This window comes from Sinocyclocheilus rhinocerous, unplaced genomic scaffold (assembly GCF_001515625.1).
Source record: "Sinocyclocheilus rhinocerous isolate Xijiao unplaced genomic scaffold, SAMN03320098_v1.1 scaffold2612, whole genome shotgun sequence".
NCBI classification, from domain to species: Eukaryota; Metazoa; Chordata; class Actinopteri; order Cypriniformes; family Cyprinidae; genus Sinocyclocheilus; species Sinocyclocheilus rhinocerous.
Window position 1 is genome coordinate 350,232 of NW_015648580.1, and position 27,938 is coordinate 378,169.

The window sequence follows — 27,938 nt, forward strand, 5'->3', positions numbered from 1 at the left end:
ATTACTTATTTTATTCAATATTGTATACATACAAAGAATCTAGAAAGCTACAAAATATCTACCACTTTATCAAGAAGGCATCAAAATGTTACGGAGCAAAGACAAGACCATATGCGATAAAGAACACACACATAATAGGTTTTCTTTTCTCTCTCAGCCTTGCTCCAATGCTTTTTTTTCCATCATCCGGGATATTAAAAGATATCACACCTTTGTACCAAGAAAAGCCGGAATATATAATTTTATACAAAGCACCTTTTTACAAAAAATCTCTGCACACAAACCCAATATCTTTTTATGATACTATCGGAACTAGAGAAAAGTTCACTTTAAAGCCAACATCTTAAATGGTAATGAACATAGGAGGTACCAGTACCTACACATACAAACAAAATACAAACATAGATCAAAAAACATAAACTAAACTGCTGATATACTGTAGTCCGGATTCCGCTCGAATCCTTGCTTAGTGTCCGTTACTAGCAAAACAATGTCCGTTTAACATTCATCATATTAAAGGCATTAGTTCTCAGATCGTTAGAGAAGTAAAGGGGACTGGTTAAGGAGGAACTGACGTAGCAGGTGCACCAGCAGCACAGCAGTAACAGTATCACCACCCGAACGGGCTCCGAATATACTGACGTCGTCACAAAACCATCGTGTACATGTAGAACAATACAGGAAGATCTCTATATGAAACGTGAACAAGAACGAAGGGCGAAGGTACGGCAAACACAAAACAATCAACACCGTCTGCCGTTTCGATATCGCGCGTACTTAATAACTCCACAGTTTACTTGAAGCAGTACAACATACACAGCTGGAAATCTAATTTAGTCTCTCACGCTTTGAGGGTTCCATCCACTTAAATGAACAGCACGAATAAATTACGCAGTGGAGATGATATGGTTTGGTGAAGCCAGCTTTGTCCGTAAAGAACGTACACGTGACTCTGCGGTTAATATCCTTGACTATCTTTAAGGTCTGAGGAGTAACACACCTTGACGTCACTTAATATAGTGTTTACTATATTCACAAACGAAAAAGAAGACATTGAAATGGCTTGAAACAAGAAGAAAGGGGAAAGCAAACACCATTCAGCAATCAGGTGCTGTAAGGTTTTCCACTTTCACAATTCGATTATGCACTAGAAAAGTAGCTAAAGCTCTATGTCAAATAAATCTCTCATAGAATGGAACCGAAGTTCACAGTTCGAAAGAAAAAATAAGACAGTTTGCCACATCGATTAAATCAAATGCTGATAGAAATGTGTTATTAATAATTATTACATAACTTTATTTCAGAACATATCCACTCACTAGCCCATGTTTTTTTTCTATAAAATTCTTATGAAGGCAATGTGGTGAATATTTTACCTACATCCACTTTTTTTTATTTTTTTTTTTGGTTTTTGATCATTTTAAGAACGGAAAATAACATCAGTCTTTTCTAAGCTGGAAACCAAAGGCACTTTCATGCTACAGTGCAGGAAATAAAGAGGAGCTCAATGCATCTCCTTCAACGTTTTGGTCTTTTCCGATAAGAAAGGCAAGATCTGTATGTCTAAACATGTCTTCGGTCTCTGAGAGTGAAAGGTCAACCAAATGGCCAGTGCTCTTTTATAAAGATGACTCGTAGGATCTTAAGGTGTGGTCACATTTGCTAAACTGCAGCGAAATTTTGTGGACAAAAAGTCCATTGTGTATTGTCGCAGCGATGTATAAAGCACAGCTCACACAGAAGTCACTTTCAAACCAAGCATCTGGTCAGTTCAGCAAATTCGCATGAAAACAACTTGAAAATGAGCAAAATCTGCATGGGAAAATTTTCTGCCTCAACGCGAACCACACAAATTCCTATCGGAATCACTGATTTCATCTGCACTGATTTCTCCGCCTAGCAACAGTAAATGTGACCACACCTTTAGTGTTACTTTTTCCCAAAAAACGACTGCGCTCATCCACATTCGCTTCATACACTAAGGCACTGTGCTGTATATTGTTACACTTTGGCAGGTTTGTACTGTACAACTCCTACAACATGTGACAATAACAAGAAAGTCTTCCAGCTTAGGAAAGAGATCACAGTTTTAGTGGCATCTTTTGGAGTTCACACAACCATTATTAAGGCTTGCAGTCGTAGAAATCGATTAGGCCACAGAGACATGGGCTGTGTGGGGATGTCAAAGGCAGCGAGGAACTCTGGGACTGATTCTTACAGAAGATGAAGGAGTGCTCCGTGACGTACGGGTGTACAGCACGTTCAGGGATGGGCTTCGTAAAAAGTGTGGCTTTCCCAGCGGCAAACACACTCCAAGTGCTCGGGTCAATCTGATGGATAATCCATCAGCCCCTGGTAGTTAATACAGTGCTTCTTGTTTCTAGAGTTACCTTTTACACAAGCGTGTCGGCAGGAGGCGTTTAGCTGTACAGTCAACAGTAAGGGGTCGATTCTCTGCGTTTTCTTATTGCAGGTGATGACACATGAAAACAGACACAGGTTGGTATAAACTTCTCGTATCACAGTGCAGTAATTCCTAAACAAAAGAGAAAAAGTAGTGTGTACAAAGTAATTCTTTTCAAGGGCTGGGCTTTTGAATTCCCTGAATTCTCTGAGTGTTCGGAATGCAGGAACATTTTGTTTACCGATGGCCACAAAAAATCTTTTTTCTTTTTTCAATAAATCAATGTTACAGAATGAAATTTCTCAAATACCTTTTTCTTTGGGAAAAATACCTACGTATGTGAGAATGTATATTCATCTGTACACCTACATCCTACTTATGGCTGCACCCATACGCTTTCCGATGTGTACGCTTTTAAGATAAAAAAAAAAAAATCAAAATGAGGTCGTTTTCAGATTCATTCTAACTCAACATAACCCTTAAGTTGAATGATACTGTCACTTTATATGTATAGTCTATGAATGAATGTTGAATCGCATTCTTTGACATTCTTTCCCATATTAAAACATAATACAACTGTACCGCGATTCACAGCTGCAGTTAAACGTCAAACACATATATATATATAATTATAAGCATCACCCAAATGTGACGGAAAATCATCTTGAGTGAGTGTTGAGCTAGAGGCACTGCCACTGTACTGAGGTCCAGAGTCTGTGTGAAAGAGCTGCTTCATTCCTTCACTAGTCTGTAGATGTGATGCTGGGCTCCGTGCTCGCTGTTTGACACTTCGAACACACAGGCCATGCACAGCAGGGTCTCCTGTGTGTCTCTGTTTGTTACCACCTGAAACAGAGAAAGACAGAGAGAGATGGCACTACTGTACAGTTTTACATAGTAAAAATGACTGTACTATAGCAGCAATAAAAAGGTAATGAGAAACACCAGAAAAAATACAAATACAAATTCTAAAAGTAAAGTTCTTTAATGCTCTAAAATAAATATCAAAAAATCTACACATAACAGTAATGAGAATTTGATGTAGGCAAATGTGCTTAACTGTCTTGAAAATTATGGGACAATGCAAACAATAATTGAAGAGTTCATTTGCAAAAACAGATAACTCCATTTGTATTTATTTTTTCAGAAATCAAGTTTTTTTATTGTGCATTCCAAGTAATATCAATCAAATTGCAGTTGGGTTGTTTTGATTAAGTAATAATAACTTAAACAAATACAGGTAATTTACTAAATTAAAGTTCATTGAAAGTATGTTTTTTTTTTTTTACATATTAAAAGTTTGTTTTATAGCAAAAGCAGTTAACGTGAACTCGCGATGCCTTGAAAGTGGACAAAACCGGCTTTTTTGACAAAACGTGTTTAGGGTTCAGATCGTGCTGTATGTGGAGAATAATGCACGGCAATCAGACAATTTTTTTGAAAGTGGCATTTATCGGTTTTTGCAAATGAACTCTTCATTTACAGTTCTAAAATAGTTCAAGGGCAGATTTTCATGGGCATTCATATTTTTTCTTTTGATTTTTGGACAAGTTTTTGCGAGATTCACCTGTGCACTGATTTGATCTGTAAATGGATTTCATCCAGTCTTTGATTTTTGACTGCATACATCACTTCACGTCCATGTCAAATTGCACGTCGATTTCAGGTACAGTAATTCTTTTGCATTTATACTGGGCTTTTCCAGTTTTTTTTTTTTTTTTTAATGTATAAAAAACTTGTTTTGGTACAATGATGGCTTTTTAGGTGAGTAATTATGTGTTGCATTAAGACAAATTAACATTTAAAAAGCAGTTTCAATGATTGGATAATTTTTTACATATTGGATCCTGTTTAACATTTTTTAAATCCAATATTAAATATTTAGTGCACTATGCAGGGGTTAAAGCAAAAAAAAAAAATCCTGAGCCCGAACTTTTTTCTGGGGGTTGGAGGTGCAGACACATACACAGGGTCATTTGGCAAACAGAAAAAAAAATGATTTTCCTTGAAACTAGTAACGTATCTGCCATTGCCATTAGCCCTTGACAGGCTCAGACTACAGATTATGGTGGGATATTTGAAACAGCAATACCAAGAATGTTTACTCACTACAATATGGTGCAAACACATGTAACATTTAGGATGCTTTTGATATCAAGTTTTGCTGGTTTGCCTTGTCCTTGACAGGGAACAAGATGACCTACAATCTAAAACATGACATTTCTGAAATTGTTTTGTTCAAAAGAAATAATGGTAAATTAAATACTAGGAAATGAATATAAAATAGGAAATATACAAAGACAGTTTACTCTCGTAACTTAAACAGAGTTCGTACAGATACTGCAAAATGAAATTCCAGGACTTTCAAGGACTTGCACCACTTTTTTGGTTTTCAAGGACTAAAATCAGATCTCACTTATCAATCAATATTGTTATTATCTTTCAAATTCTAATAAATAAACTAATAAAACAAAATGGTACAAATAAAGTGCAGCACATCCAAAGAATGCAATGACTGTGGCAAATTTAAAATTTGAAAGGATACTATGGCAAAGTTATCGCTTTCCTTATACAAACTGATTTTTTTGAATGAATATATGATTGACCAGAAGAATGAAAGCTATATCATACACTTGGAAAATTATTAGCTTTATCACGCTCTTAGACACTAGGGGTGTGACAATACACTTAGCTCACAAGGTGAGACAAAATGCTATTTTTCTTTTAATCACAAAAAGAAAAACAATGCAGTTGTATTTTGAAATGTTTTAACTAATCTAGTGCTTAACTAATGATTATTTTGCTAATCAAGTGATCTACTGATTATTTTGACAAGTAATCTGATATTTTTAGTAATACAAATAGAACTAAGTGGAAAAACAGGCTTTAAAATGACTATATTTATATTTAAAGTAACGATGAGGCAATAATATTTGGCCTCAAATAAAGTATTAAAACCAAGTACATGGTTTTATTGAACAACACTGTTAAATACATAATGTAATATGCCTATATTACAACAAATACCTGCAGAGGGCGCCAACGGCCTGGGGCCGGTTGCACTAGCTGTACGTTTAAGTTACACTTACAAAGCTCCGCTGATTTTTTAATAGCTTTTCTATGTAAATATAGATTACAAATCTTTGACCATTGCGCCTTGCAGCTTTTTCAATGTGTCGCGCTCGAGACCCAGGCTTCTTTTCCATTCATCAACTGCGACTCTGCAATTGGATACTATTATGCGCGTCTCGTGTTTATAAGAGCAAAAACTTCTGATTGGCTAGTAATGTTAGTTTGGTTGAGAGTGAAAGCTGTGTTCCTCTCATACATTGGTAGGCGAACTCATGAACTCGAACGTGATATCAACAAGTGTTTTTAAATGTAGGACGACTATCTTTTTTTTCCCGCAGCCAAACGCCGCATGCCGGAGATCCGGCACGGTGCCGGAGAACTTTAAGCCCTGGCTATGTGATTGGATCACCTGAGATGGATGTTAATAACAATGCCACCACCTTTCAACAACATATACTGTACACAAGCGTTCACTATAAACACACACACCCTCCCTCAGTCTCTCTATAATAACAACTAAAACCTCCATGGCAGGTGAGAGTCGCAACCCAGGAGAGCAGGTTTACAGATGCACAGCACCAGGATGTGAGGGATTTGAAGGAAGAGAGCAGGGAAAGTGCATTAATAAGACCCTCACTATAGGACTGAATAGGGCTCTAATCCTGGTGTGTATGAAGGTTAGAGAAAGGGGTTCCTCCCCTTTGCAGGAGATTATCAGGCTTTGCACAGCGCCACAGGAATGTCAGGAATGCTAGGCCGTCTCCGCTCAGAGGCCACAGGCTCCGCCCTGCACTGAGAGCTCTCACTGATTGGTTTAAACATCACTGACTGACATGCAGACTCACCAATAAGATGGTGAAGTTCTCCAGGACGCTGTTCATCATGTATTTCTCAGGAAGGTGTTTAAGTTTGTGGATGAAGTTGATCATGTATTCACACATGGGAGACCGACTTATCCGGTAAACAAAGCGTCCATTCTCAAAGCGAGCGTACTCTGTCTGAGAGAAGAGAGAGAGATGTGAAAATGCACAACAGAAAGTACCATTGCATATACACTACCAGTCAAAAACGTGAAATCATTTTTAAAAATGTTTTTAAAAAGAAATTTCGGTAACACTTTACAATAAGATTCCATTAGTTAATGTTAGTTAATGTATTAACTAACATGAACAAACAATGAACAATACATGTATTACAGTATTTATTAATCTTTGTTAATGTTAGTTAATGAAAATACAGTCGTTCATTCACAATTATGCTAATTCACAGTGCAACTAATGTTAACAAGCACAACTTTTGATTTTAATAATGCATTAGTAAATGTTGAAATTAACATGAACTAATATTAATAAATGCTGTAGAAGTATTGTTCATTCTTAGTTCATGTTAACTAAAGTAGTTAACTAATGATCCTTATTGTAAAATGTTACCGAAATCTCTAATGTTCACCAACACCACATTTATTTGGCACTGTAAAAACAGCATTATATTAAAAAATATAAAAATTTTAAATATCTGTTTTCTTTTTTAATATATTTTAAGATGTAATTTATTCCTGTGATGACAAAGCTGAATTTTCAGCATCATTACTCCAGTCTTCAGTGTCACATGATCCTTCAGAAATCATTCTAATATGCTGATTTGCGGCTCAATTAATAATAATGATTCTTATTCTAAATTTTGAAAACAGCTAATAAAACTGCTTAATATTTTTGTATAAACAGTGATACTGATGTTTTTCAGGATTCTGAAACAGAACAGAATTTATTTGAAACAGACATAATGTTGTAACATTATAAATGTCTTTACTAACACTTTTGATCAATTTAACGGGTCCTTGCTGAATAGAAGTCTTTCTTTGTTTCTTTTACTTACCCCAAACTTCTAAGTGCTAGTGTATCAATGTTTCCTCAAAAATATTGAGCAGCACAACTCTTTTCAACATTGATAATAATAAATGTTTCTCGAGCACCAAATCAGCATATTAGAATGATCTCAGAAGGATCATGTGACACTGAAGACTGAAATATCAGCATTAACATCACTATAATATTTTTTAAAATATATTAAAACGATACAGTTCTTCTAAACTGTAATAATAGTTCACACTACTACTGTTTTTACTGAATTTAAGATTAAAAAAATGCAGCCTTGGTGAACATGAGTCTTACAAAAACATTTAAAATCTGAATTATTCCAAACTTGTGACCAGTAACGCACATACAAATATGACCATGATACCACCATTTAGTGCTTTTTTTTTTTGTATGACTAAACATTTTAAAAGTTGTAAAATCACATTACCAATCACAAAATCTCAATGTCTCAAATTATGCTTAGATTAAAATGTCATAGTCTTCAATTAAAATCCTGAGATTTCTCATCAAATTCTCCCTTTTTCTACTAAGAAATGTCAGACTAAGAACTGGGAACTTCATTAAGTGTCCTGAGTAACGAAAGAGCAATTACATTTCCCTCTGGAAGGAGAACATTTATTGCTCCATTTAGACGTTACAACTGTACTCAAAAGCGAATGTTTGAAATTTACCTCCACTTTCTCCACGACCTGTTTGCCAAACGAGCAAACCTTTGTGGAGCAGGTGATGGTCATGTTCTCCGGGCTCTCATACTGACTGCTCACTCCATAGAAAGCCCCAGTTTCGTCCTGAATGTTGCAGTTCAAATCAGCCTATGAACCAATGAGATTGTAGCTTTAATTTTCAATTGAATAAGCTACACTGTCAAATACTTCTATTACAAAAAAAATCTACAGCAGAAAAAATGGATAGATTTACCAAAATATAACATTCAATACAAAACTGCCATCTAGTGGAAATTGTATGCACAACTAAAAAAAACCCTAAATGGAATATTTTCAACACTTCAGTTTGTTCCTCACATAGAACACAACTTGTATTGAGCTTTTATAATGCTTTCATGGTGCTTTTTTGTCTTCCATCCACATTATGAAAAAACCACTAAGGACTTTCTGCACTATGTTAGTGTTACATGGAAGAAACGGGTCAGTTTTGGAAAAACATGAGATGTTCATTTTTGGATAAACTATCCCTTTAAGAATGCATTATACCTATACTAAACTACCAATCATGGCTATTTCTCCATATTAGTCTATTCCAGTATTAAAGGCTGTGTCTAAGGTTAGAAAGAATAGATTAAATGACTTTGAGTAAAAAGCCACTCAAAAAATTATGAAAAAGAGCGGAAAGAAAGAACAGCTCGCTCCCCGCTTTTTCAGTAAGCTAACCCGATGTTCATTACTGAGAAAGCTCAAATATTCATTTCTGGCATACTCTCTTTTCATTAAGACAAGCCTGTTACATTTTCACATCATATTCAAGAGAGGCATTATTGTGCAGATCCAGAGTCTCATTTGAAATTCAGATCCCTCTGTCACTTCAAACGGAATTCGAGCAGCCTCGCTCCAACCACGACGAGGTCCACTTTGTTGGTTGCCGCTAGTTAGCATTTCACAAAATGCATGCAATGTTTGAATAGCTATTAGAGGAGCAACCAGGTCATCCAATTGTTTCGCGATATTAAACAGAATAAGTGCGAGCTTTGATCATGGACACTTCAGCTATGCCATGCCAAATATAGCGGCGTAAACAGAGACGCTGTCTTTAAAACTAAAGTGGCCCAGTGTCTTTAGGGAAATGCACAATTATGCATGCATGTAATCACTTGGTGGATAAATATTTGCGTTAAATAGGCAGTTGTATGGGTGGTAAACATGAACTGTGGTAATTTCACTCTAATTAGTGTAGAAACCTGGGCACAGGCTGGGCGGCATACATTATTTTTAAGCCTAAATAAAAAAAATACAAAGTTTTTGTTGGACTAATTGTGTGTTTTACGATGTCTTCTATTGTGGATAATTGTCCCGTGCATGTTTGGGGTGGGGGGTTTAGGGGGAGGTCTGTGAATCACTAAACAGATGCTCGCTCTTTGCAGAGATTCACTTACCCAGAACTTTATGAGAAAGAATGAATTCTGAGGACCCTTGCCAAACAATTCCTTTAGCCCTCCTTTCTTCTCAGGGAATTTGTCGTAAATCTGACGAATGTCCACTGACTCGAGCAAGGCATCATTGTAAGAGTGATTTGTCTGACCAATGTGCACGAAAAGATGCTTGTTATACTGCACAGAAAAAAAACAAAAACAAGTTAGAAACAGGAAAACTTGTCAAAATTACTGAAAGTACTTGAACTAGGACTATCCATCTATTCATTACTGTAAATGAATTAATTTCTTGAAATGTTGATTAATAATGCTTATTATTCACAATTAATCACATTAATGCCCCCTAAATGGAGACAATTCACATTCATACTGAACATTTTATTATTGCGGCAGACAAAAAAAAAAAAAAAGACTGAATAAACATGACAAAAAGATTAATGTTCATTTATTAAAAAAAACAAAAAAATAAATAAATAATTATATATATATATATATATATATATATATATATATATATATATATATATATATATATATATATATATATATATATATATATATATATATATATATATATATATATATATATATATATATAAATAATTTATAAATCTTGATTAAAGCTAATGTACACATACTATTTTTTATTGTTACTTCATGTTTGTTCATAATATAAAAAATATTTGCAACTTGATGTTAAAAATGTATTAGCATATGTAGAAATTAACATGCTGTAAAAGTGTTGTTCTTAGTCTTTAAATCAATAAATTATTTATTTCTACTATATATAATTCCACAACAATTTCCTTTACAATTAGGTTTTTTTGAGGTACACTTCAGAGATATTCACATATGTACCACAGCATATAACAAAATATCATGGTATTAGCGGTACTTTTATATGATACAGAAACAATACGTTTTTGTAAGTGTGATAACATCTGAATTTTGTTACAAATTAAAAAATGAAAATAAAACAGGACCTTGTATTTTGACAGTCCTCAACATCAACATGAAATGGTATTCACCACTCTCATTGTATTACAGTCATATTATGGTATGATCATATTTCTGACTAAAACATTTATCTAAGATATTCGAAGAGCCACAAATGTAGGGCGTCTTTTTTTCCCCATTGGGAATAGATTGGACTGTGAAAAGTACACGTTGCATACTAGAATGTGCGTTTTCAGTCAATTGTGGAGAACTTCTATCTAAAAACACTCGCTTTTGAGGAGGCTTTTTGTCTAAGAGGCTAAAGCTTGATGAATCATGTGCAATAAGCAGGAATGTGTATTAGGAAGTAAACTGACTCCGTTTTAATTTATAGTGACATAAAGAAGCTACTCACAGAATCTGGATCTCTCTGGTGCTCAAGAAAAGCAGAGAACTCCACCAGTCTGAGTTTAGATGTGCCGACAGATCGGCCCTGCCAGGCGGGCACTGTGGGCGCCGGCGCTGTCGGGGGCTCATAACCTACACACATACACACACTTAATATTTAGCTCTTCTAAACAAACAGAACGTTACATCTGAATGTGAATAAATCAGAAAAGCATGGCAAACGATGACAGACATACTTGAGATTGTAGTTGTGACTGCTGGCTGGATAGCGTACGCTTGCTGAGCAAATGGCTTGATGCTAAAACATAGACAAAGGAGAATTAAGAACAGGAAAACGAGCAGCCTGAAGTTTAGCGGCACTACATACTGAAGAGATTAAGAGGGTTACACAGCAAAGAAGAAACAAAGTTGCACAAAGTATTCAAACTTGGATTCAACCCATCCCTGTTTCTGGAAAGGCTTTCTCTATCTCTGATCCCTCTGAGGAAAAGAAAGAAAGCTGGAAGGATCGGGGAAAATACAGACATCAAGAGATCGACAATAAAGCAGACAAAACAGAGACAGGGGGAATAAAGAAGATTTGCATTTCCTGAAGGAAATACCAGTGCTTGCAAGGCAGCAACAGAACCATATTAAAAGTTGTAGGCTATAAATTTGGTTCTGCTTAAAATGAAATGCTGAATCAGATAAAAGGCATGATACTCAGTAAAAAATATAATATATAGAAATAGCTCATTTCATTGGATATTGCAACTTTCTTGCTAGTCAGGACTGTGTGCACACCTGGCAACTGGCTGACTAAATTTCAAATAAGCTTACTACTTTACAAGTGTTCATACTATAGAGCAGTGTTTCCCAAACTTTTTGCAGCGTGTACCCCTTTCGAGTGTTTGACACATGTCAAGCACCCCCACCACCGTACTCTGGTTAAACACCACATTTTTAACTGCAATACAAGTATAAATACAAGTATTCACTGTATACAGGGCTTGACATTAACTCTTTTGCTCACCAGCCACTGTGGCTAGTGGTTTTCCAAAATTACTAGCCACTCAACATTTTCACTGGCCACAATTTTGTTGCAGGAAAATTACATTTTATATGACTAAAGTTACTGCATATTAAAATTTATTTGAATTGATTTCCAGATCTTTTTTTTTTGCCTATAAAAAGGGCATTTCCCCCTAACCTTATTAAATGCATGTGTCATATTTCAGATTAAATTCTTACATTTTATTAATAATTTCACTTAATATAATAAGACTCTATAGGGCTGTTACCAATCAAATTAAATCAATATTAACAAAACAAATTCTTCCACTGCTGGAGAAACAGAAGCAGCTGAAGCGGCATTTAGATGCATTTACACAGACAATTTAATGAAGCTGAAATGTAGCATGAATGCATTTACACTGCAAAATTACAACAGCATAAATAATGCTGTGAGCTTGGTGTTTTACATCAGGTTTTTTATTTACAAATATGAAAAGTTGGAGAAAAAAAAAAGAGTTACTTTTAAATTTGAAAGTAACCCACCAGAAGGTGGCAGTAAGTGACTGTCTTAATGAGTAAGTCATTGAGGCATTCAAACGATTCGTTCAGATGGCTGATTCATTCAAGAATGAAGCAAGCACCTGTCTTTCTGAATGGACCACTGAATCAGACACTCAAATTATTAATTTAAAAACGCGAATCATTCAGTAACGAAACACCGCTGTGTGTTGCTCAGAGATGATCTGTGCACCCCAGTTTGGGAACCGCTGCTATAGAGCATTGGCAGCATTCATTCACTATAAATTGGCCATAATCTAGGGCTTTTTGCGGCACACTAGTGGTGGAATTAAAGGATTTGTCTTGTAGTGTGCACTTGTCTTAAAGTGAAGAAGGAGAAGAAGGTGGTGATAAAGGAGGTGCAGAAGAAAGTGAGGAAGGTAAAGATAGTGGTGAAAAAGAAAGTGCTGAATTCGAAGATGGTGGTGGTGAAGAACAAGAAGGAAGAGGTGCAGAAGAAGGTGAAGATGGTGGTGAAGAAGAAAAAGAAGGTGGAGAAAAAAGGTGAAGAACAAGATGGGAGGAGGTGCAGAAAAAGAAGGAGAAAACGGTGGTGAAGAGGAAAAAGGTGGAGAAGAAAGTGAAGATGATCAGGAAGAAAGTGACGACGGTGCTGGTGAAGAAAGTGAAGACAGCAACGGTGCAGAAGATGCAGAAGAAGAAGGTGGTGAAAAAGAAAGTGAATACAATGATGAAGGTACAGAAGGTGCAGCAGCAGCAGCAGAAGAAGAATGTCCGATGTGCTTTTCAAGCACTGTAATAATAGGAAAAGCTTTAGTAAGCCAATGGGAGCAGAACTTCTAGTAGAGATACTCACTCTTGTGAGGATCCAGGCTGGCCCGTGGATATCATGCCCTGCCAAAACTAGAGAATTAGATAAATAAATAGACAACAAAACACAGCCTATCCACAGGCACACACACATCTGTGCACGCTTGATACATCAGTTATCACATGTCCATTGAAAAATGAGGTGGACTATGTGCCATGCAGTCTAGTTATCTTGAGTGTGGCGTTAGTGGGCTTATCTGATGAAGGCACGGCTCTGAGGGTGTGTAATGGGATTGGAGCTGACGCAGGCGTGTGGCTGAAGTAAGTGTACTGATAGGCGGGTGCCAGAGGGGAGGTCTTACCCCTGCTGCTCCGGGGAAGGCAGGACGTGGGATGCCCGGAAGACCCAGCTTGTTGTGGATGGCGGTGGCAGAGACGATCTGGGCCGAGGACATGGAGGCCATACTCTGAAGAGCTTTGTCCTTCACACTCTGATCCTTCAATAACATTTCCAAAAGAAATTAGGGTACAGACAAAGTGAGGTAGGAGTTAAATGGTTTCTGCAACACGGTTCGGTATACATGTTTGTACCACGGTTTTATCTCATGTCTAACAATACCAAAAGTCTGAAATCACTAATGTAAATGCTTCCTGAATTGTTCTCCAATTACTCTAATTATAACAAATTCTCTAATTATAACAAAAATGTACACTACCAGTCATAAGTTTGGAATAGACAGACGTCTTAGAAAGAAGTCTCTTCTGCTCACCAAGGATGAATTTATTTGTCAAATTATTAATTTTGTGAAATATTATTACAATTTAAAATAACTGTTTTCCATTTTCAAAGCAGAATTTTTAGCAGCCATTACTCCAGTCTTCAGTGTCACATGATCCTTCAGGAATCATTCTAATATGCTGATTGGGTGATCAATAAACACCTTACAATTAATGGTGAAAACAGATTGGGCTGCTTAATATTTTTTGGAAACCGTGATACACTATCATTCAAAATTTGGGGGTAAGATACTAAAAAAAAAAAATTTAAATAATACTTTTATTCAGCAAGGACACATTATTTTGATCTCAAGTGATAGTAAATACAGTTGGGTCGAAATTTTACATACACTTTGTAGTATCTGCAAAATGTTAATTATTTTACCAAAATAAGAGGGATCATAAAAAATGCATGTTATTTTATTTAGTACAGATTTGAATAAGATATTTCAAATAAAAGACATTTACATATAGTTTACAAAAGAAAATAATAGTTGAATTTATAAAATTGAAAACGTTTACATGCGCTTGTTTCTTAATACTGTGTTGTTAAATGGATGATCCACAGCGTAATGCATAATTTTTCCTTCTGGAGCATCAGTGAGCGTTTGAACCTTTTGTAATAGTTGCGTATGAGTCCCTCAGTTGTCCTCAGTGTGAAAAGATGGATCTCAAAATCATACAGTCATTGTCGGAAAGGGTTCAAACACGCAAACGATGCTGGAAAACCAAAGAATTTGTGGGACCTGAAGGATTTTTCTGATGAACTGTGGGCAGTTTAACTGTTCAGGACAAACAAGGGACTCATGAACATCTATCACAAAACAAAACAGCTGTGGATCATCCATTTGTGGGACCTGAAGGATGTTTCTGCAGAACAGCAGGCAGTTTAACTGTTATTTTAACAGATAAACTATTATTTTCTCTTGTGGACTATATGTAAACATCTTTTATGTGAAATATCTTATTCAGATCTGTACTAAATAAAATAACATGCATTTTGGTAAAATAATTAACAATTTTGCAGATAATGTAAAGTGTATCTTCTGAATGGTAGTGAAAAATCTCCTCGACAGCTGGAGTAAAAGCTAAATTGAAAAATAAAAAAATGTAAGATTTATTTCAACTTTTCACTTAAATTGTTAGGTTAATTGTGTTAACTGGCTGCAATAATGACACTGGTGTAGTGGTTTTAATTAATAGTCATCACAAACATGGTGGGGGAAAAAATCCATATTTTCTGAATTGATACTAACTACGGAACCGTGATACAGACCGAAATGTGAGAGATTCGAAACCATCACCCCCTGCAGTGAACACAGAACACAGGACAATAAAGCAGCCCACACCCTCACACACAAAGATCCACAGACAGAAAGCATGTTAAAAGATTTTTCAGAGCTATAAAGCCGTTGATCTTAAGAGGAATGTGCTAGCATTAAAGACGAAAAGTCTGAAAAGAACGAAAGCCTCCAGCACAGAGTACGGGAGATGATAATGTTTAATATCGAGCGCAGAGCTGAAAGAGAACTAAATCCAATGAGAAGTGACATTGATGTTATATATTATCCCGCAGCTCCTACATGTCTAATAAAATGCATTGTGTCTGTCGGGAACAAGGGTTAAGTAATACTAACTTTTCTTTTCTGCTGTGTGTAATGTTCTATTCTAAAAGCTCCTATCAAGGTCATCAAACCGAGCCGAAACAGTACAGATGAATGCGTCAAAGAAAAGGGCCTGAAAGACATAATTTTCTCCTTTACATAACCTCCTAGTTATTTTCACAAGAAGGCTAAAGATGATCTCGCAGTATAGACTTTTAATAACACAAGGAATGCCCGTGCATAAATGGGTTTCTAAAACTGGTAATTTAATTAATCGAGCTAAAGTGTGTAAGTCTAAACATTACAAAGGCAAACATTCCCCATGCAGATTGTATAGCATGCACGACTGTAACAGGATGGAAGTCCTGCCTCTAAACACGTGAAACAGCCAGTGAATGGAGCACAACAGCATTGAAAAGACAGTTAAAAGCGGGCACGAGTTGAGAATAAACATGCTGGGAGCAGTGGCTCACGTATGGCTAAGAGAGAGGCAGAGAGGTTCAGAGCTCAAGCAGAGGTTTAGCAGCTGCTATACTGTGACGGCAACACGTCGATGCACAGTCAAGAGCACTGAGAACTGGTACTTACCATGCTTGTCACCTAAACGGAAACAAACAAGGTTTCATTGTCAATGTTCAGTTTGCACTTTTTGGCAAGTTTAATTCAAACAATCTACATGAATGAGATTTGTGGCAAGTCCACACATTTATACGTCTGATTTACAGATTTACTGCTGCTGAAAAGACCAGCATATGTTGTGTTTTGGATGCTGGTGTAGGACCAGGCTTTTTAACTAATTTAACTTAGATTCCACCAGAAAGACCATGCTGGAAAATTTTCACCAGCTAACACCGTGTTCACACCAGCCGCGTGTGACATGTCACGACACGGCAAAACTAGATTGTGTCTATTAAAATCAATGGTGCCATCTACACTGCGAGTGCAGTGTAATGCAATGTCACATTTCTAATTTTGACACGGTGCACAGCTACAATAGTTATTTTATTTATTTATTTATTTAATAGTCATATATTGATGACTATTAAACATTAATTATATGTCAAAACTTTTGACTTTCCAGCTGTCTCCATATGCACAATTATTATTATTATTTTAATTCAGTAAGAAAAAGTTTTAGTTTAATTTTATTCAAAAGTCTCAAGTTGAAGTGCGTTTCTCAAAAGCATCATAAGCCAACTATGGTCACACATTTAATCATTACTAAGTCCACAGATTAAGTATTTCCCCGAAACCATAGTTCCAACGAACATTTGCAAACATGTTGGAACTACAGCTCTCGACATGTGGTTTGAAGCACCGTTTCTTGTTAGTATGATGAGAACTTAGATAATTCTCTTGAGCACAGTAAGATGATAACATGCAGTACATTCTATACATTTAATTTCATTTTAAATAAAAATATTTCTGTCATGGCAACTCTCGGAGGGATTGGCATGGTAATGTACGTGACAATGTTAATGTATTTGGTCTTGGCGGAATAGATCTGCTACGCTGCTGTTGCGGCAGAGCAAGTACTGAGACTTGCTACTGCCAATACATCCAAAACATGCTGCTGTGAGCATGTAAGAAATATTGCTGCTGCAAATATAACATACATGAAATAACCCCCATATAGCATACATGAATCACCTCGTAGCAGATCTATACAGGTGGAGCTGGGGAAGGTGGAGGGTTTCTGAAGCAAGCTGCAACTGCTACGGCAAGCACTAGTCATATATTTGAATGTTGAGCAGAGAGCTCATTGGCTACCAATACAGGAGAGAACCAATCAGCTGTGCCATGTGATAATGATGTCATTAGGTCAGATAAAGTTAGACCTATTGGACTGCGCCATCTAGAGTTTCATGCCAGAACTCTGTATGTACACATTTCAATCAATATATTTTAGCACGTCAACAATCAGCACCATTTTTAAAGAGTGCATATGTGCAGAAATGCATAAGAGAACCCAGGAGTACGACACAAGAGGGAACCCGCAATGAATCAAACATCAAATAAAGCAAAACTACAGGGATTAATAGTGAAGTAGTCCTCAGATGCCATGTTCGTTACAGCAGCATTTCAGATAAATTTCATTATGGAGAAGGCTGCTGAATAAATAAAGTGTTCACCATTTACATAAAGCAAAACGTGAAAGTGATTTAAAAAAATGAACAGCTTTCTTTTTTTTATATATATGAATGAACTATATACTCGGACATTAATTGTGAATCGATGAATTAGCAGAAGGCAACCAATATATTATACAGTTTCAGGAAACAGTCACAACTAGCTAGTTAAAGGCAAGGTAGGTGATTTGGTTCAAAAACATTTTTTGTTATGCTGGTTGAAAGTCTTTTCACATCCCGATAGCAATCACTAAGTTAATTGGTCTAAATGTATTTGTATGTATTGATATTAGTGTTGTCAAAAGACCCGGTACTTCGGTACCAAGTCGGTACTAAAAAAATGAAAATGTTACGGTACCAGGTTTTTTTAAGTACTGGTGGTACCGAGTACCCGGTCAACCCGGTTCTTGATGCGCTATCCGAAAGGTGCGCAGATGCGCTCTCTTCATAAAAGCACTGAGACGTGGCGACATCAAAACGAGGAAACACACCAAACTAACAAAACAATTTAAAGACACCTAGCATGTTTTTGTGTTTTGCTTTGGTACCGAAATTGGTACCGAGAACCGTGGATTTTCACTGGTATTGGTACCGAATACTGAAATTTTGGTACCGTGACAACACTAATTGATATCATCTGTGGAAGGTATAGGACCATAAAATGTTCATCCAATCATTTCCCTCAGACCGAGGGCTGTCCTACCTGCCTGTCAACGTATGTGTTTGCACACCTCCATGAACCCTGTTTGTGGAGACATGATACATCATCAGCGCTTTCTATTATGCTATTGTAGACTGAGCGAGAATGGAAGGCGTTATTATTGTAATATTATACGCTTTGTACTGTAATATTTTCTCACCCGTGAATGAGACATGAGATAAACTGACAGCGTTGAATTCAACCGTCCACCAATGCCGTCTCTCATCATGTCACTGGTTAGCCTCTGGTCTGCCTGTGCCGTTCATGTGTTTTGGAGGAGGCGTGGCTTTGGAGAGTAATTATGCAGGGAGGGTGGGATCTTATGCTTTCAAAGCTAGCTTGCTATTGCTAGCCTGTCCGAAATCGCCTACCCTATCTTTTATTTCTTCAACAATGCATTGTAGTATGGTAGTTAATCTGTGTGTTTTTTTCATTGTTTGGGAAACGTACCCCTGATTTGTCCATGGTTTGGTCACATGCAACTTGTGTACCAGCGGGTGAACAGGATGCTGACCAGTACAGAACTAGTCCTACTCAGCATAAACTAGAATTTAAATATTGGTCCATGCTGGTCTTTTCAGCAGTGATATAACACAGTGACTGAAATGTTGGTTAGATAACACTGCTTTCAAGGACTTCCTGAATATTACTAATTTTGAATATGACCAAATTGTGAATTCAGTAATGAAAAAGTCATTTTTTTTATTTTATAACTATGCTTTTAGTCATATCCTTCCCATGATATGTTAAGCTCTCTGAAGTCACACCGCACATGCTAATAGTAAAACCAAGATTAAGGAGTCAGTGTGAGCGCTGGTCAACCAGATGAACTGCAGAAAGCATCTTTAGGGAAGATTTATAGCTGATAATATGGCAGTTTGAGATCACTGTGGCTAGGGTTTCATTACAGACCAGCTCAAAGAGTGGCACCATAATGACAGTCATTTCAGTCAACATGTCTCAGATAAGAGCACACTGGGCAGGTTTACTATAACGCTACGCTGCAAATGGCAGGAGGGAGCTCAAATTCTTCCCTGCTCCTGATTTCTAATTTGCTTTAGATGAGAGTAGACAGAGACCCATACAAAAGCTGGCTGTTTTTACTCAGGCAGCCGCCAGTGTCCCTGAAAGACCAGCCATTCATGGCGGAAATGCACACAGACGCTCCACTAGGCACACACACACACACACACTTACACATGCACACAAATGGGGGAGTCATTAATATATCTGAGTAAACTGGGAACTGTGGAAAAGTGTGCTGGTCAAAAGGAGTTAGTCATCACCTCACAAAAAGAAAGAGAAAGAAACAGAAGGAGACAGAGAAGTCAGACCAACCTCAAGGTCTTTTCAGTAAACACAGACATTAGGAAACGACCCTTGCAGATGTATCTTAAATGACAGGTCAATTTATTATCAGATTATCCCTTCCACAAAAGGCCCCTTTTTTTGTAAGCCACAGCCTTTGTGGATGAGATGCATTTGATGTAAGGTGATTATATGCAGCACACTTTGCTGTTTATATGACTAATTTCAGTTGTTTCATTAATGCAGCATGAGGAAAGCGTTTGACAGCCAGTGGGTTATTGAAAAAAAAAGCCAAGAGAAAGAGCGAGAAGAGAGGGGAATGCAACAAAAAGCATCTGAGCGACGGCCTTAATGGGCCTCTTTGGTCCAGACTTCTTGTGCAGAGCGTTTGGGAAGAACAGATGACCTCATTAAACTCTAGGAGAGATAAAGGCAAAGCAGCGCTGGTTTTACTCTAGACTGTGCTCTTCCTGTAGTCATGTGGCTGCTTGTGTTGTTTAAGCAGTGACCAGAATCCCGCTGAACACTGACCTCTAGCTCTCAGCCACTCTCACCAGCTAAAGCGTACTGCCAGCATGAGACAACACTCCACACACGACACACATGCAAACACGACACACAGAAATGCATTCATGTAACCAGCAAAGTGCACTGTGCTTCTGAGGCTTTGTTTCGTCATATAATGGTTTTCAAATTTTTATATCACACATCTTTAAAGGACTTTTTTTATGGTCTCATGATAGTTGCATTTGCAGAGGCAACTATAAGCTATTCTAAGGTTGATTTACTTAAAAGGGGTGTAAACACTTTGTATGTCACTATCAAAACATTATTCAACTGAATCAACTAATAGTGTTGGTTTGGGGGCATGGATATTTGTTTGCCTGACCAATGGCAGACAGAGGGACTTTTTAGGAAAACTAATATTTTTACAATTCTGCAGTTATTGCATGCATCTCTCTAAGTCAAATCTCACAATTAATTTGGTGAAGACAGCAGCATAGAAATTAGACTTTACCGTTCATATTAAACTTATACTATAGTTGGAAATAGAGATTATACTTGACTAAAACTAAAAACTAAAATGTATGTAAATGTAAAAATAAATAAATAAAATGAACTAAATTAAAACTATAAAAGCATTGCTGTTACTTGAAAAAATAATAATACAAAATATATATATATATATATATATATTTTATTTTATTTTTTTTTATTTTTTTTGTGTGTGTGTGTGTGTGTTTTTTTTTAAAGAAAACTTTATTTCAGCTAGGTGCCAAGAGAGCATATATGATTTTAATTTAGTTTAACTTGATGTACTAAAATAACTAAAATTGAAATAAAAAAATTTATAAAAATATAGAGAGACATATAACAAAACCTACTAAATAAATGACAAGAACACACAACAAAAATTACAAAAACTTTAACTAAAATTAAAACGAAAAAAAAAAACGAAAATACAAAAATAAAAACTAATTCAAAATCTAAAAAACTATAATAGTATCTCAATAATACTAAAATACCACTGCTACAAATGTTAAAAATTATTTAAAAATGGATTTATAACTGAGCAGTAAACTTAATTTAAATTAAGTTTAGAAAAAAACCTGTATAGATGAGTTTTTTTTATTATTATTCGCCTGTATCAGAATGTATGTGGAGGCTTTTTTTATGTAACAAATGCTTATTTATTAATAAAGTCCATTTAGTCATTTATTAACTTTTATAAATGAATTTATAATTTAACATATTTTAAGGAATATTTCTGTATACCACAAAGATGGAACCTACAGATTTAGTTTGTGAACTTCTAAAAATACTGTCCCCAAAATTACAGGGATAGAAAACTGGGATTTATAAAACCTCAGCTCCAAATCGGTGAGCAGCAAAATTGTCCTGCATTATGGAACAAACTTAATAGTTGCCTTTGCTCTCCAGAGCTATTGAATTTCACATCCATATTAATTTCCAAAGCATATGCTGCTTTTCAGGTTTGTGGTATGTGTCGACAGTTCCTGCACTCCTGCTATATTTAACTAGAAACCGCCGTGGGACCTATAGCGTTAGACTCAGAGCACACGCACTTTGTGGTCAATGAGAGACAGAGGCCAAAACGGCCAGTAAAACAGACATTCACTGACAAGCGTGAAAGGAGGATGCACATCGGGGACGGGGTAGAGACGTTTAATTATGTATGCTAAACAAGCCGCCGCATGCAAGGCATCTAGGTTACAGGAATTAGAGCAACAAGGCATTCACAGGAAACAGGAAGTGAGACACATGGCAACCACAAGCCCAAAAGCAGAAAAGCGCATACCTTTAGCTTGGAATGAAATTCGCGAGATTTCCTTCTGGCAAGAACCTGAATGTGACTAGACACCTGCGGGTTAGGGAAGGGGAGGAAAACAAAGGAACAGCCTGTAACCATGGCGATGAAAAGCCCCCCCTGCAACTGGGCAGAGCCAGACGTACCTTGATGGCAGCTTGGATTTCTCGAACTTTCTTTCTTGCTAAGACCTGTAAGTGACTAGACACCTCCGTTTTTCAAAACGAAACAAGAAAAGCAAAAAGAAAAAGCAATAAAGAATTACAGACATTTTTAACAGGCAAAACATTTGAGGAGGGCCTTTCTTAAAAAGGAAAGCGTGGCCAAGCCGGCCCGCTCAACTCCTCTCTTAAGTGAGCTGATTAAGGAGAATGCAGGCTTCTTAAGCACATTAAGAAAGCGCAGATGTGATCTTCTGTGTACTGAATGAGAATGGCCACGTCTAGTATTCTTCGGGGAGGAGAGCGAGAGCAGCCGCACGGGCCCCGGGGCCCTTTAACCGCCGCTCTGCATATTCCACTAAGTCAGAGTTCTGTTTGTGAATTATGTACTAATGGTGTATTAATAGTCATGTGAGGTGGGAGGTTGTGTGATGTTGTAACGAGGCTCTGCTCCGAGGGGTTACGTGGAGAGCGTTCCTCGTCTTAATCAGGCCAATCACGCACAAGTGGCTGTTGAGCGGGCCTCGCGCTCGACGCCGTGTGTTAATGAGGTTGGCGGTCTCCGGAGGCTCGCCGCTCTCGACTCTCCAGCCTGGCAAAGTCACATTTACACATATCTCAGCATCACAAGTGGCCCTTTAACCTTTCCAAATTAATTACAACAATCACTTCAATGGTTCAGGCTTAGCCAAATGAAATTACAATGGGATTGTTGTGATGTTTCAGCGTTTGGGTCGATTTCTGGACTTTTGACTTTGCTGCGAGTTTAAGAGGTGTCAATCTTTTATAATATCATACACATAGATTTATGTCGATTTTTTTTCCCATCATAGATAGTAAGGTATGTTCTGGGTTAAACACAATTTACGCTCCGTCAACAGAATCTGTTGCATGCTGCCGATTACAAAACCTAATAATTAAAATTCAGGCCTCAGTTTGTATATCAAATTTCCTAAAGTGTTTACTGCACTTTGCACTTTTTAATTGGAAGTTCTGAATTCAAATGGAGAAAAGTTTCTGCACTTACATTAACTAGTTGTAGCAAATATGTATGGTCATTTATATGGTCCTAGACGATGGTCATTATTCTAAAATATATGAGTAACACTTTACAGTATGGATCCATTAGTTAACGTTAACTTTAACTAATAATAAGCAATGCATGTGTTACAGTGTTTATTATTCTTTGCTAACATTATTTAATAACAATACAACTGTTCATTTGTTAGCTCAGGTTCAATAAGATTTCAACTTTTGATTCAACTAGTATATTAGTAAATATTGAAATTAACACTAATATTAAGTACTTTTTTTAGTACATTGTTAGTTCATGTTACCTCAGGTCCATTAAAAATATCAACAGGTACAATTTTGATTTTAATAATGTATTAGTAAATAATAAAATTAACACTAATATTAAGTACTTTTTCATTGTTAGTGAAACCTTATTGTACCGATATTTGATTGTTGAATGCAGTAACTGACCAATCAGAATTGATTATTTTAGACAGTATCAAATTCTTATTCTAACATGTAAAGTTTAATTATGCTATTTAACATACTTAAATTAGCGTGATCATTTAGATATTGTGCTGCTAAATCACTTTAGCACTGATTCACTCTTAACCCCCTTCTTGTTTGTTTGAGGGATCAGAAAGTGGCCTGGATACTATATAACCCGGAATATTCATATATCTAATTTAAAACAAAAGGATGTATTACATTCCCTGTCTGCTGTAGTAAATCTAGCTGATAAAAGCTTTGAGACAGAACCATCTAAGTACAGCCCACTGAAGTGTTACAACTGCACCAGCACATACAGATCAACATTACAAATTACATTACAGTCAAATGAAAAAAAAAAAAAAACAGATTCATGGATTTAAACAGACATTTCAGTTCTGAACAGGTCATCTGTGTAAAAACATGTCTATTTAAATTGTTTTTTTTTTTAAATAATAAGCCTTTTGAAATAGTGATGCTTTGTGTTTGCTAATGTGTGAGTGAGTGTCTTGGCCATAGCTGTTCAGTGGCGTGTTCTCATACAGCTGAATGAAACATCTGCCGGCTGAGCCCAGCGTTCAGGGTCCGTCTCTCCTACAATCGCATTAGCGTTCTTGCACCCAGCCTGAACATGCTGCAAAGCTCCATGCTCCTGTATGAGTGGCTATGTGTGTGTGTGTGTGTGTGTGTGTATTGTACCAACCTATGTTTATGTGTGTGTATGAGCAGGGGTGGGCGATATACCAATAAAGACGTTAGAAATTAGTCAAGAGAATTGGTTTTCCAATCACTTCAGCCGCCTAGATGCGCAGTAAAAGATGGAAGATGAAGGTAGTCTCAAATGCCCCACTTGTTAGAATAATGCCCGTTTCACACCACAAGCAAAAGCAGTACATATTTTTCATAGCAATTTTATCTATTTCCAACACATCTTTTAGTTAGTTTTTTAATAGGTGTTCTATTATACAACCAAATACAGGAGCAAACTATTCATTCATTGTTCAGTGAGGCTTTACAGGGCACACACACTTTCTATTCAGTAAATCTGACTGAATACAGACATTTTTAGCACTGTAGTTGTCAATTTTATAATATTTTTATAATATATTTTATATATCAATTAACACATATTTAATTTAACAATACAATTATTTAATTATTATATATAATTAATTTCGTAAATTATAAGCTTATAGTTACTGTATATGTACTTGCCAACAAGAGAAGCCTTTTTTTCTTTGAATTGAAAAAGTGATTCTGAGCAGATAATATATTTAAAAATTGCAATTTAGATGACTGATCAAAATATATAATATTATTTGTTCTGTAAAACTATATGCAGTATGTACAGAACATGATAAAAAAAACTAATTTTAAGAACACTGTAATAGACATTTTTCCTTATATCGCCCACCCCCAAGTGGGAGTATCTCTTTATTTCTGCTGTTCATTGTGTGAGCTGTAAGACTTCTTCCTGCAAAAGCTGGGATAGCAGGTGCATTCGACAGTACTGGCCTTCCCGTTCAGTGGCATGCATGCAAGAACAAGGATTCTCTTACCTGTTTCCGTGTCCTTGTCTTCCCAGTTCTGAGTTTAATGTATCTGGCAATCAGCTCATTCCGACCTACGGAAAGACAATAGATGAGATGTGTTAATGTAAAAATTTTGGAAATGTAATACTTTAAATTCAATTAACCTAATCAAAGCAGGAATGCACGGCCTTGAGTTCGTATGCATGAGCCAACATTTCTATAGCCTCAGTTGTTCCCACCCCGTTAGCAACATGTAGCAATCTTAACCCCAGTGAATGAACAAACACGCCTAATTTAAATGAAAACTTGGCCGTGCGTGCTATTACCATTAAAATAGCCCAACAACTCTACAGCCTTTCAATTTAATCTAATTTAATCCCAATTTGTTCAAAGCCTCACGCTATGAAAAGAAACAGATCCAGACTTTCATATGGTTACAGCACGTAATGGCATAGGAAACATATTCATTTAACACACTACTGTTCTCACTAAATAATAATTAAAGCATGGTTTTGTAGTGATCTCCAATTAATGGCAGCTCTACACATTCTTGCGCCCTCGGCACTGCTCTAATTACTGATGCTAGGCACAATGACCCCTGCTTAGCCTTTTCATATGTTAATAACATACCGCCACCCCAAAACTATTACGCAAATTATAGGTAAGGAGCCACTCTAATTATGTGTCCAGCTGTAGCCAACGGTTGCCATAGAGCTCTTGATTTTTTTTAAATCCAGGGCTGTGTAATAAAACTAGCTTTTTAAACAGCAACCGCAGAATTGATGTAGCTACAATTTACCACGTGTCCACCTAATTTACATTGGAACAACATTAAACTGTATTTACTGCTAAATATAATTAGCATAAAGTAAAAAGAATACTAAATAGAAACACATGAGATAGAAACACATGTCGGTTTGTGTACATATGTACAGTATGTATATGAAAAATTCTGAGAGATTGATTATGTTGGTCAAAAGAGAGAAAGATGTAATATTTGCCATCACTCCCTCAGCCATTGTATTAGAAACACTCACACAGCAGCATTAACCAGTTTAAATCCCAATGTGACTAAATACAAAATACAAAGTATAGTCTTAAAAACATAGTACTTGTCAAATGTTTGGAAACATTATGATTTTTAATGGGGTCCTATTATGCTTTTTCACTTTTTGAAATTTAGTCAGTGTGTAGTGTGTATGTTTGGGCATAAAAAAGATCTTCAAACTTACAAATCTCAAAGTCCACTCCAAAGGGAGATAATTCGTTTTTAAAAAATCCCTTTTCAAGAACTACAACGAATAGCTCGTTTGGACTACAGCGTTGTTTTCTGGGTTTTGTGATATCACAAAGCGGCCCATTAGAATATCATTAAAATAATCCCCGCCTGCGGAAATTTTTCGGAAGGCGGGCCTTCATCAAACCCGGAACTAATTGAGCCGTTTATGCCAGGCTGGGGAGAAAGGTATTGTAATAATGTAAACTATGTGAAAAATAATGTGTTTTTCGAACCACCAAGCATCAGAGCATGTTCTAGTACACCTCCAAAACAAAATCAAGTAAACTTTGTAAAAGAGCATAATAGGACCCCTTTAAAAGCTCACCAAGGGTGCATTTACAGTGGTGTGAAAAAGTGTTGGCCCCCTTCCTGATTTCTTATTTTTTTGCATGTTTGATGATCTGAAACATTAAAGTGTGACAAACATGCAAAAAATAAGAAATCAGGAAGGGGGCCAACACTTTTTTACACCACTGTATGTGCTCAGTAAAGACACTAATATTGTGAAATGGTATTACAATTTAAAATAAAAAAATTTCTATTGTAATATATTTTAAAAAGTGATTTATTTCTGTGATGCAAAGTTTAATTTTCAGCATCATTACTACAGTCTTCTGTGTCACATGACTCTTCAGAAATCATTCTAATATGCTGACTTGCTGCTTAAGAAACATTTCTTATTATTATCAAAGGTGAAAACGGTTGTGCTGCTTCATATTTATGCAGAAACCATGATATACAAGCATTCAAATGTTTGGGGTCTATGTGTGTGGCAAATATGCGTTACAAATGTATCAAAAGTGACAGTAAAAACATTTATAATGCTACAAAATATTCTATTTCAAATAAATGCTATTCTTTTGAACTTTCTATTCCTCAAAGAATCCTGAAAAATGTTTCCAAAAAATATTAAGCAGCAAATTTCTTTATTATATTTTACAATATTACTGTTTTTAGTGTATTTTTGGATACCTTTTATTAAAACCTGATATTATATGAATCATTTGAATCTGCTTTAGGGGTTTCTGCTTTTCCCTAAACCCACATAAATGCAGCCTTTGTGAACATAGACCTAATTAAAAACCTTTAAAAATTAAAATGTTTCCAAACCTTTGACAAGTACTGTATATTTAAAAAGAAATGACCTTAACTCAGCAAGACTTGCTATTTAAATTCCCATATAAACACCTAACAAATCACACATTAAAAGTAAAGGTAGATTTGTCGATAAAAGAAAAAAAAGGGAGGAACGGCAGCAGATGTGTTCTGGGTGAGGAGTGGGGTGACTGGCCATGGCGGTGGCTGGGCTGAGGTCTGTTGTTTGTGAAATGGGCACACACTGAGATTGCAAAGGCCCATCATCCACCTGCTGTGCACTGGGCTCGCTGTGTTCAGGTGGGATGGGTAATCTCCTGAGCTTCTGCTATTAGGCACACCTGTCGTGTGAAAGGGAATCTCTCTCACTCAACTCCTCTCTCTTACGTACCAGTCAT

At 36.4% G+C, this 27,938-nt stretch overlaps 1 protein-coding gene across 1 annotated transcript; it reads right to left on the reverse strand.

Moving 5' to 3' along the window:
• On the reverse strand, positions 1–27,938 carry LOC107709923 (transcriptional enhancer factor TEF-1-like). The gene is made up of 13 exons (XM_016514588.1): positions 27,932–27,938; positions 25,194–25,258; positions 22,117–22,179; positions 21,962–22,024; positions 16,093–16,104; positions 13,486–13,620; positions 13,170–13,216; positions 11,038–11,099; positions 10,809–10,933; positions 9,461–9,634; positions 8,025–8,165; positions 6,322–6,474; positions 1–3,250 (listed from the first exon to the last, which is right to left on the reverse strand). Exons 1-13 carry the CDS (start codon positions 27,936–27,938, stop codon positions 3,137–3,139), a joined length of 1,161 nt encoding a protein of 386 aa, XP_016370074.1. The 3' UTR covers positions 1–3,136.